General features: G+C 51.9%; 1 protein-coding gene across 7 annotated transcripts in view; it reads right to left on the bottom strand.

Annotated features, from left to right (window-relative positions):
- The window catches only part of LOC118206502 (pollen-specific leucine-rich repeat extensin-like protein 1), a 35,989-nt gene that overhangs the window by 8,109 nt on the left and 16,427 nt on the right, over positions 1-11,453 (bottom strand). For 6 of the 7 annotated variants that reach the window (XM_035379282.1, XM_035379283.1, XM_035379284.1 and 3 more), the window contains 3 exons: positions 2,685-2,878; positions 2,181-2,353; positions 55-1,783 (listed from right to left, as the gene is read on the bottom strand). In XM_035379282.1, the coding sequence (XP_035235173.1) occupies positions 55-1,599 (1,545 nt within the window). In that variant the 5' untranslated portion in view covers positions 1,600-1,783; positions 2,181-2,353; positions 2,685-2,878. Of the gene's footprint in view, positions 1-54; positions 1,784-2,180; positions 2,354-2,684; positions 2,879-7,529; positions 7,993-11,453 lie in introns of those variants that run through there. The other variant, XM_035379288.1, reaches the window with a different exon arrangement.

Raw genomic sequence — 11,453 nt, 5'->3', positions numbered from 1 at the left:
GCGCTGGGGTCATAACCGAACTGCTGTCTGTGACCCAAGTTTCCGGGGACTCACCTTGGGTGTGTCGCGCGCCGCGGGCAGCAGGTGGTTCCAGAAGGGGGCGCCCTTGGCGTCCGTGCTGCGGCAGGCCCCGAGGCCCAGGCCGGGGGCCAGCAGGGCCAGGCGGCTCCTCTTGCTGGTGGACGGGCCCTCGTCCTCGGAGCAGGACTCCCCCGTGTCGCTGGAGGACAGGAGCCTCTTTTTGGCCGGGCACGGGGGGGTGGGGGAGGACCCCCCGGAAGTCGCCGGGCCGGCCGTTCGCTCCGCAGGGGAGGCCTCCAGGCTCTCCACCCAGGCCCTCGCCTCGTCGGGCCCCAGGGGGCCCGCGGGCGGGGACCCGGGCGGTCGGCAGGGGATCCGACGAGCGGGGGCGTCCGCGTCCGAGCTCCCGTCGGAGCCGTCGTCGTTCCCGGGGGAGAGGCCCCGACCACCGCCCGCTGAAGGTGGCTCAGTCCTGGGCAGGGCGGCCGGGGCCGTGGGGTCCTGGGGCAGGGGCAGGGGGTCGTCCGGGGGCAGGGATCGAGGAGAGAGAGGGGACTGGGGTTCACGCAGGGGAGAGTACCCGGGAGACAGCGGGGACTGGGGGTCGACCAGCGGCTGGTAGTACTTTGGGGAAAGTGAATACTGGGGGTCAGGCTGGTATTTCGGAGAGAGTGGGGAGTGGGGATCCAGGAGAGGCTGGTATTTGGGAGAGAAGGATTGGGACCTGGGAGACACTGGGGCCTGGGGGTCGGACGGGGGCTGGTATTTTGGGGAGAGTACCGGGTGGGGGTCGGAGAGGGGCTGGTATTTTGGGGAGAGTGCCGGGTGGGGGTCGGACAGGGGCTGATATTTTGGGGAGAGCGTAGGGTGGGGGTCGGAGAGGGACTGGTATTTTGGGGAGTGTGTAGGGTGGGGGTCGAAGAGGGGCTGGTATTTTGGGGAAAGTGCCAGGTGAGGGTCGGAGAGGGGCTGGTACTTTGGGGAGTGTGCAGGATGGGGGTCGGTCAGGGGCTGGTATTTGGGGGAGTGTGTAGGGTGGGAGTCGAACAGAGGCTGGTATTTGGGGGACAGGGGAGCCTGTGAATCGGGGAGGGGGCGATGGTGGTTGTGGAGCGCCGGACGTCTCCCGGGCAGGGAGGTCCTGGGCGACTGGGGGTTTGGGGAGTGGGGGGGCTCCGCCCCGCTCGCCCCCGCGGGGGAAAGGGGCTGGCCGGGACCGCACAGGACCTCGCTGTCCATGTCGTCCCCCTGCCCCGCCAGGTGGGGGCGCTTGTGAGCCGGCGGCGGCGGCGGCGGCTCCTCCGGGGCCCTCTTGGCCCCCGACCTGAGGGCCCGCTGCCCCTCGGGGGGGTCCGCCAGCCCCCGCCGCTGTGAGAAGATGGACAGCTGGTAGACCTTCTGCAGCTTGATCTCCTCCTCCCCGAAGGGGCGCAGCGGCCCCTCCCCCTGCCCGGGCCCCGCCTCCGGCTCCGCCCCTGACGCCACGCCCCCTCTCTGCCCCCCCCCGCCGGGGAGATCCCCCTCTCGGGCCGGGGGCTCCTTGTGAAGGTGTGCGATTTCCATGTGGATGTGCCGCATGTTGCGAGGGGCGTGGTCAAGTAAAAATGATTTCTTTTATTATTTTCTTTCTTTTTTTTTTTTCTTTTAAAGTGCAAAATGGGTGAGAGCCGCTCTCGTCCCTGGAGTGTCAGCCTAAAGAGTCACTTCTCTGTCGGTAACGCGGAGCAAATTCCTTTCAGCGAAGACCGTAGCAGCACAGCACCTGAACCAGAGCCACAGAGGGAAAGAGTCAGCGCTAACGTTAGCGGCAAGCGCTCATCTACGCTGCTTCTCTGGGAGACAGTCCAGTGGACTAAGAGCTTTCCTATTTTCCTGCAACAGTGTCGCTGTAAAAAAGTGCTACACCAATGAGATTTCATTTTAATGTCCAGGCACAATGGAGCTGAAACTTGATGCTGTTTTTCTAGGTTGTTACTAGCTATTAATCATGCTTTTAACCGCTTTTAACATGTTGCATGATTTGGCCTTTTAATAAAATGTAAAAATGTAATAAATGAAGTTCATTAGGTACTGTGACTGCTTTTTTTTCTCGACGAGTTTATTGTTCTCGCTAAATGCGAAAGAGAAGCAAAAGGTGAAAGAGTGGAGCGAGTGATTACCCCTCTTGTCCTCTCATGCCCTCCTGGGTGCTCCACATCTGCCCCGTGCCACACTTCTGCCCCCCTGTTTCTACCCCAGGTGCCCGTCCATTGCTGCAGCTGCTCCTGTGTACCAGCGACACCATCCCCAGTGGGAGGGGGAAGGGGTTCAGCACCGTCCTGGGACACTCCACCTGTAAGGGGGCAGATACTGCCTGAGCCTGGGGATCAACCTCACTTTTTATTTACTTCATCTTTGTTTCAACCCATATTTTTTCTTTTCCATCCAATTTGTAATGGCCAATTCTCATTGCCCACCAACCTCCACCAATTCAGGAGAGTGCGCACAGCTTTAGGTTTCTGCCAAATATCCATGCAAGATGATAATATCTATGGTGGTTTGGAAGATGCACTCTGCTCTGAAGCCTGTACCATCAACGTATTAGTATATCATACCCAGTATATCACATATTGGTATATCACACCCATATTTTACAGAAGCTGAGGCTCTGCGTCATAATTTACCAATGGCTGGACGTCAGTGAGCTGGCAGGCCGCTGGAAGGGAAGTCCAACAGACAGGAAGTGACTAAACAGGAAGTGGCTCTCCAAAAACCCGTCCTCGGTATGGACAAGACCCGGACACACCCCTCCTGGGCATCTTCGTGTGACGTGTGACCCGCGGACATCATTATGTCACAGGCATTCCAGTGGAGAACCCTGGGAAAAGACAGGGACAAATCAGTCAAGCAGTCAATCAATCAATCAATAAATCAAAGCATTAATCGCCCAATCCATTAATAAATCACAATCAACCAATTAATGAAATGATCAACAAATACCTCACTTATCAATAATTAGAATGAGAATGGATCTTTTTAAAAAGTGGTTTTCATGTCTAATCTGAATGTTTATGCAATGAGAATCCATTAGGCCCAAACTTATACCACAATAACACCAAGTCTGGCAACCTCAGAAAATGGCACCTAGGTCCTCAAAGCAGTCCACCTCCTCAAACCACTCCTCTAGGTGATTTGGTGACAACACCGTTGTGGCTGACACCGACACCCTCGTTCTAGAACCCTCCTTGGGCCTAATCAAGACCAGACAGCACATCACAGACCGCAAACACCTCTGGGGCTACATTCGAGACTAATGATGAGTTTAAGACTGGGGACTGCATGTGTGATCAACATCATTACATGATTTGCTTAGTGCAAGGCCCTCATTCACTATGATACACAGACACAAGACATAGCTCACACGATTCCATATTCCATGATTACATTCATATATCATGTAATATATCATGGGGCGACATAGCTCAGGAGGTAAGAGCGGTTGTCTGGCAGTCGGAGGGTTGCCGGTTCGGTCCCCGCCCTGGGCGTGTCGTAGTGTCCCCGAGCAAGACAGCTAACCCCTAACTGCTCTGGTGAATGCGAGGCATCAATTGTAAAGCGCTTTGGATAAAAGCGCTATATAAATGCAGTCCATTTACCATCATATAACTGGAGGCTAGATGGAAAAAAAGCAGGTTAAGTATTTTACAAGGGTAAAGCCACGATATTGAACATTCCTCTCAAGATTTAAACCTGCAATCATCAGGCTGCACATCTGGCTCCTGCTGTCACTGCTGACCATTAGACAGTTCTGCCGCTCTGTCAGTGTTTGCCTACCATGGCAATGAAGCACTTCCTGCCAGGGCTTTCAAAGGTTCACTACATTTCCCAGCAGCCCCCATGTCCTCTCATTACTTCAGCTACATGGTGACATGGGCGCACTCAGAGTATGATAGATGAGACAGAGTGGTAGAGATGGAGGAGAGGAGTGGTATTAACCTCAATATGTGTGTGTGTGTGTGTGTGTGTCTGAGAGGGAGAGAGAGAGAGAGAGAGAGAGAGAATCTATCTAACTGACAGTGTGTGACAATGACAGCAGTCAAGGGGGAGTGAATGGGACAGCCATAATCTGGGATTAAGAGATGATGACACTATGTGTGTGTGTGTGTGTGTGTGTCTCTGTCTGCATGTGTTTGTGTGTGTGCGCATGTGCACGCATGCATGAGTTTCTTTGTGTGTGCGTGCACGCATGCATGAGTTTCTGTGGGTCTGTTTGCACTACAATACGTTTTCACTCCTCATTTTAGTGCTTTATACGGTTTAGTTCACACTCAGTACGCTTATGAGCGAGACTGACAACTAGTAGTAACTGCTCTGAACAGGGCGTGACTACCAAAGTTGACTCCTGTTCCAATGCAAATGAGCTTGGCTGCGCGAGTATGGACTGCACACTTGTAGCAGACGCGCAGTGACCAGCTGTGCAGTGCTCCCTGACCTCCTTTCACCCTCTGGACCCAAAAGAAGAACTTCCATCAGCGTGCTGCTAGGTGCTGTAAAAAGAAGCTCAATTCGATGCTGCTGCATTTCCTGCTGAATCAGCTTCTCTTGGAAAACACCGACAAAAACTGAACGACCACGCCCACGCTTGCTGACACTGGAGATCACGTTTACACCCTCGCAATATCCGAAATGCAAGATTTACGTTCAGGACGAATACTACAAATGTACCGACAGTGCTGTACATACAGGAGAGAATCTTGTTACTTGTTCATAGATGTAAGCATTCTGGGTCTTCTATATATACATGTGTGTGTGGACACAGAACATCAGTCAATAACTTTGGTTGTCGAGCCCCAAAACGCAAGTGTGAACAGGACCTGTGAGTGAGCACGCGTGAATTTGCGCGTACGCGCAGTCTGCCCTTCTCCATTCCCACCACCAGGGGGTGCCTGCGCTCACCTCCCGGCTCCTCTCAGCGCACTCGATTTGGACCGGGATCAGGGACCGAGGACAGGGCGAGCCGGGGTCGCACAGCTCGGCCTCGTCGGAGCGCCCCGGGCCGAGGCACTGCCAAAAAACGCCCTCGCCCCGACGCGGCGGGCCGACCGCCGGTTAACCCCCTGGTACGCCAGATCTGAACCGCGAGTCCCAGCCAAATGACTCTTGGACGGGGGAAGGATATAAAAATAACGTTCCTCGTGTGCCCAGAACAGCCAAAGACGTACGTGTCACAGGAGAGGCCTGCAGTGACTTAGTCTGATAGCATATTTATGCGGGTTTGCTTTTGTTCTAATCAACAAAAAACCTTTTACATTTCAGTTCGGGAGCAAAGGTGGAAATGAAAAAGGTACATTTAACTGATATAAGAAAATGTTTTCAAGTACGGAAGTGTATTAGGGCCACGTGAAATTTTTTTTCTGAGTTCTGAAAGTCAGAATTCTGACTTTAAAGTCAGAACTCAAAATTTTTTTTCCCGTGGCCCTAATCCTCTTCCGTACTCAAGAATGCTTACAAGGTTGCAGTATAAAAAGTACACTGCAAGGACTCTTGAAGTGTTCAGTATCAAGCCTGACACTTAATACTCTCTAGAAAGTAAGTAAAACGATAAATCAATGGCCTATTGACCATAAATGCAGGCATAAACCAAAGAAAACAGGCTAAACCCGTAATCAGAAAATCCGTAATCAGATAATGATTGACGATTAATCAGGAAAAGGAGCAATCTAATAGCTACTGTACTACATCTTCTTAAAACTGGTGATTTCTCATTAAAAGTCCACCAATAAGACTTGCTCATGTGATGTAGCGTCCACAGACAGACCCCCCCCCCCCCACCACAATCACACAGGCAGCCTGTGTCAGGCACATAACCTCATTGCGTCACCATATTTACTCTGGAGGAACAGACAGGCCCCAACACTGGTCTATTTTTACACCACTGACAAACTTGCGCAAGCTAACGGATGCATCTGGTGAGTAACCTGGCATAGGCTTGGAACAATCCCAGCATTCTTTGCACGTGCGCATCGCACTGTCACCGTTAAGAAGACTAATCCTTGACTGAGGTGTGCAAAAATAGAAAGTGGGATGGCCAAAGAAGAGAGAGGCAGACAAGCAGACAGCCAAAGAGAGCGAGAGAGTTAGAGAGAGAGAGAGAGAGAAAGTGTTACCCTCTTCCTGTGTGACATCACTGAGCGACCTGGCTTTCAAACAGGGCTGCATGAGTTTGATGAGTGAGCTGTGAGTCACGTCAGTCAATCGAGCAGGATGGGCCTAACAACACAACTCAGTATCTCTAACAGTATCTCTCTCTCTCGGTCTCTCTGTCTGTTTCTCTCTCTCTCTGTCTCTCTCTGTCTCTCTCTCTCTCTCTCTCTCTCTCTCTCTCTGTGACTGACACACAGGAGCTCAGTCTCTTGGGGGCGAGGTGTTCAGTTCCTTTCGTTAGAGCCTCGGCAACATGACAAAGCAAACAGTGCAGGAATTTGAATCGCGATTAGCACGTATTCTGCGATATTGCTGTGTCAGCAGGGGGCTGAGAGAGCGAGGGACTGAGAGAGCGAGGGAGTGAGAGAACAAGGGACTGACTGAGAAAGGGAGTGAGAGAGTGAGGGAGTGAGAGAACAAGAGACTGAGAGAGTGAGGTAGTGAGAAAACAACGGACGGACTGAGCAAGAGAGTGAGAGAGTGAGGGACTGAGAGAACAAGAGACTGAGAGAGTGAGGTAGTGAGAAAACAAGGGACGGACTGAGCAAGGGAGTGAGAGAGCAAGAGAGTGAGGGGGTGAGAAAGTGAGGGACAGAGAAAGTGAGGGACTGAGAGAGTGAGATGGAAAGAGGGGGAGGAGTTCAAATGCGAGGGGGTTTGTGAGGACGTGGGCAGTGCTGTTATCTACAGGGGCACACGACTATGAAAGGAAAGACCTGACAAGCAATCTTACACAAAAACACACACACACACACACACACCTCCCCCACTCCCCCTGAGACAAAGAAAGAGAGGTCTGGAGTGAGAGTCCCTCTTCTCCTTCCCCCCCCTCCTCCATCCAATTTCAATGCTGTAATTACTCTCCCCCGACAGGTGTGCTCCTGCACCCAAACGCACTCTCACTCATTTACACACTCGCTCACACACACACACAGCACACACACACACACACACACACACACAAACACACACAGGTTCACAACTCCTCATAAAAAGGTGCCCCCCTTCCCCCAGCTACCCTCCAAACACAGAAAACCCTAAAACATGCAAGCACACACAAACATGCACACACAGGTTATCTAGAGTATTACTCAATACACACTGTTTGTGTCCGCTGCATGCATATTCACACACACACACACACACACACACACACACACACACACACACACAGCCTCGGTGCACAAAACACCAGCTGTGGCTTCTAAATGGCCCATTTCCTAGAAGAGGCTGGTAGAGAAGAAGCTCTAGAGACTGCTGGCTCAGACACAGGGGTAAGGGTTATTTCGAGTCCCTGCTGGGTTACCCTAAAACGCAGGGCTCACCTAATTATAAAGGCTTCAGTTTCGGAGAACGGATCAGGCCAAACGAATCCAGTTCAGACCCTCTCCGCTGATTCGTCTTGTCTCCCTGAAAACAGCTGCTTCACTGTTCCAAACTGCAGTTCTACAAGAAAAAGACTACCAAACACACTCAGGCATGTACACACCTGCCGCACACATACACACAAGCACACATACACAGACACACACACACACACACACACACACACACAGAAATCCCTTAGCTGAGAGCTGGGACCCCAGGAGCAGAGGTGGTGCTTCTAGCGGCCCAGAATGGAGCGGTTCTGCTGAGCTGTCAGGCCTATTTCTGATCCAGCCATTAGTAAGCAGCTGGCTGTAAACTCTGGCCTAGCCACTGCGAAATGTAGCAAATCCATACTCCCCAAAGGTTTTAATTACCTCCGCATCAACTCCAGCAGTCTCTCTCTCTCTCTCTCTCTCTCTCCCCCTCATCGCATTAGCCTAACAGTTAACAGAATCACTTGAAGCCGGTGGTATTGTTTTGTAGTGCCGCATGTCGTCTCACGCATAAGAGTGCGATTCCGTTCATTCATTTCTTTCACAGTGAAATGAGTTGTGTACAGCTAGGTTGCTGATGATGCAGACCTCAGATGTGTGGCGGAACGTGTCTGTGTGAGTGCGAGTGTGATGCGGTCCTCAGTCTGACAGTACAGACATGGGCACGTGTGTGGTTTCTACGGCAGTCACTGTGTGCGGGTATTGTCGTACGCGGCTGCTCTTCAGCGGGAATGCGTGGGAGCGTGTTTGTTTGATGCTCCTCGCTGGCAGAGTGGTCTCGGCTGACCCTGTTAGTCATCTGTCTGTCTGCGCTGAAGAGGACACAGGCCCACCGCCTGTGCGAGTGTGTGTGTGAGAGTGTGTGTGTGCACGCATGTGTATATGTGCGTGAGTGTGTTTGTACATGTGTGTATATGTGTGTACATGTGTGTGAGTGTGTGTGTGCACGCATGTGTATATGTGTGTGAGTGTGTGTGTACATGTGTGTATATGCGTGTACATGTGTGTGTGTGTGTGTGAGTGTGTGCGCATGTGTATTCTTGTGTGTTAACGCATGTGTGTGTGTGCATTTTTATTATTTGCTGTGAGAAACACTGCCCTGTCTGATAGCTGCTCTCATTCCTAATTTAGACTCGGCCTTGAGTGGCCATCTCGCGCAACCACCCCCAGATAATGGCGCAGGTGGGAGAAATAAAGGTGTTTTAAAACGCTGCGGCCCGTTATAAATGTGTCAAATTAAAAGCGTAAAAATAAGCAAGGGCACGCTGGAAAAGCGTGCAAAAATGGGCATAAATGTTCGAAACAGCTTCTCGGATTTCACCGGCAATATTAAAGCTGAAAAAACAGTTGCCACATGGAAATTCAAACCTTCCGAAGGCGTTGGGATGGGGAACGGAGGGGGTGCGGGGTGGGGGTGGGGGTTAACTATGCTTCTTTGGTGGTGGTTAAGCGTTTGAAGGGCATGACCCATTTCCACCATTCAACAGACTGTCTCTTATCTTGTTGGGTCTCCACCTCAGCTCGCAGTTAAGGCAGTCCTAGTTGACAGTTTCAGAGGTCAAAGGTCAGGAGTTCAGGTAGGTCTTAGTCAGTTACACTATAACAGCTGATAGGCATTTCTTTCTGGAGCCAACAACACAGATCATGAACGACAGGAGAGACGGTTGATGAATGTTGGCCAAACAGTATTTGGGAAAAGGCTCAGAAGAGACTCTTATTTTGGTCAAGATGGCTACAATTGAGTCTCTCAGCAAGGTGAAGCGAGTCACATTTTTGCCAGAACATTCTGGAAGCCATAATCTACAATCAATATCAGAAAGTTTTCTACGACTGGTGCCCAGATCTGACAATGTAAAACTGTCACCAACATTTCCAGCAGGAAAAGGATGAGGCCACCAAGACAAGATAAACACACATGCAAAAACAAAAAAAAGCACACACTCATCCACACACACACACACCCACACGCATACCCCCACACCCACGCACACAAGCCCTGCGTGAAAAACATGCTTTGCTTGGCATAACGTCAGAATCTTGCCCTTCCCATCTCACGACAACGAACGGGCGTCCTACACCCCCCCCTCCACCCCCCCCCCCCCCTCTGCCCCACCCATTCTCTGTGCCTTCTAAACACCACCCAAGCTCTCTCTTCATCGCCATGGAGACGTGATAGATTAACAGAGGCCCGGCGCACACTGAGCGTAGTGTTCTCAACGTTAGCTCTGCGTCGCCCCGGTGACCGCCGGAAACATTCCGATTGGATGCATCATCCGCGAGTCGTTTATGAGGCCTGACAGAGCGCAGGACGGCGCCAGCGGATGTTCCGAACAGCGAAGCAGCGACCGGAGCCCCTGCAGTTAAGAACTGGAGCAGGAGAGGACCACAGAAGGTCTGGTGGAGGTTCTAAGCAGGGCCAGGCACAGGGGAGTGCTCGGGGGGAGGGCGGGGGGGGGGGGGGGGGGCATATGGTCAAAATCAAGCTTTGCTGTAGCCTTTGGCTGCCTTAGGCCACACTGAGCCCCCCCTCCCCACCCCATCAGCCTGAGGGGTGGGGAGGGGGGGTTGCGGCAGCAGCGGGTGACAACCATAGACGTAACACGTTCATTTTTCTTCATATTTTTTCCCCTCCTTTGGCATCAACCCCTCCCCAAGGCAAACTGAACTGTGCCCTAGGAGCCCCCCGCCCGTGTCACCTGTGCTTAGAGCTGGCCCTGCTCAAAAAAAAAAGAGATTGGGACCGGTGCTTTAGAAAAAAATGAATACATTAATCGCTGCAGCCTCCGGGCAGGGGACTACACACTCTAGCGTATGCTGGCATCTGTCCAGGCACGTGCCACTCGCTAACCCTCTGGCTCACCTCAAACTCTCTCTACGACAGGTGAGGAGGTGCGAGGAGGTGACAGGAAGTCAGAGGGTGGGGGGAGGGGCGGGGGGGGGGGGGTGGGGGAGAACCTCCAGGCGCATTTGCGGGGGGGGTGGGGGATGGGGGTATCTGCCTCCGTCAGGACTTTACCACCTCTTTCGCAAGGGGCCGGGTTGTAAAAGGTTAACAGGGCGGATGGCACGGTGTGGAGTTGCACGCCGGGGCAGAGGTTAGAGATCTGGCGACCGCTCCACTCCGCATCAACTGACAAAGTGGAAAACAGCAGCTGATGAATAACAACCGACTCAGTGCTACGTAAGGGTGAAGCAAGCTGGTCAGCACAACACGCTCTGTGTTTCAGATCAGATTCCTGTTGGCTGAAGACGTGAAATTAAATGCGGAAAAAAAAAACGTTCAGCATCGGCTCAGCTCTCACGATGTTTATAAGGAAGGCCACGAGGAATTCGGTTTACTCCATTTCCGATTTAACGCTCGTGATTCGTGCTGTGAATGTAGTTTTGACGGCTGTAAACCGTGTTCACAGGAAGCACAGGCGGTCTATAAACTTTTTAACGAGGAGGATCCCGTTCCTCTGAATTTTTAGCCCTGTCCGTCACTCGCCACGGCCTTTGGATGGGTGCTGTGCATAAGTATTTGGACGGTGACACAACTTTTGTTGTTTTTATTTCCGTACTCCAGCACATTGAATTTGAAATGAAACAATTAATATGAGGTTAAAGTGCTGATATCCAGTGCCTGGTGATGTCTATGGGTCACAGACTTCAGGCAGTCATCAAATGCAAAATATTTGCAACTAAGCACTAAATAGCCTATGTTGACTTTATTTCAGATTATCTTAACCTGACCAATTACTTTTGCTCCCCTAAAATGGGGGGACTACGTATGAAAAAGGGCTTTAATTCCTACACGAATCACCTGACGTGGATGCAAATACCCTCAAATGAAAGCTGACCATCTGCACTTTAACCTCACATTCACTGTTCCATGTCGAATCCAACGTG

The sequence above is a fragment of the Anguilla anguilla genome, chromosome 10 (assembly GCF_013347855.1).
Source record: "Anguilla anguilla isolate fAngAng1 chromosome 10, fAngAng1.pri, whole genome shotgun sequence".
Lineage (NCBI taxonomy): Eukaryota > Metazoa > Chordata > Actinopteri > Anguilliformes > Anguillidae > Anguilla > Anguilla anguilla.
This window is presented reverse-complemented; position numbering and strand designations above follow the sequence as displayed.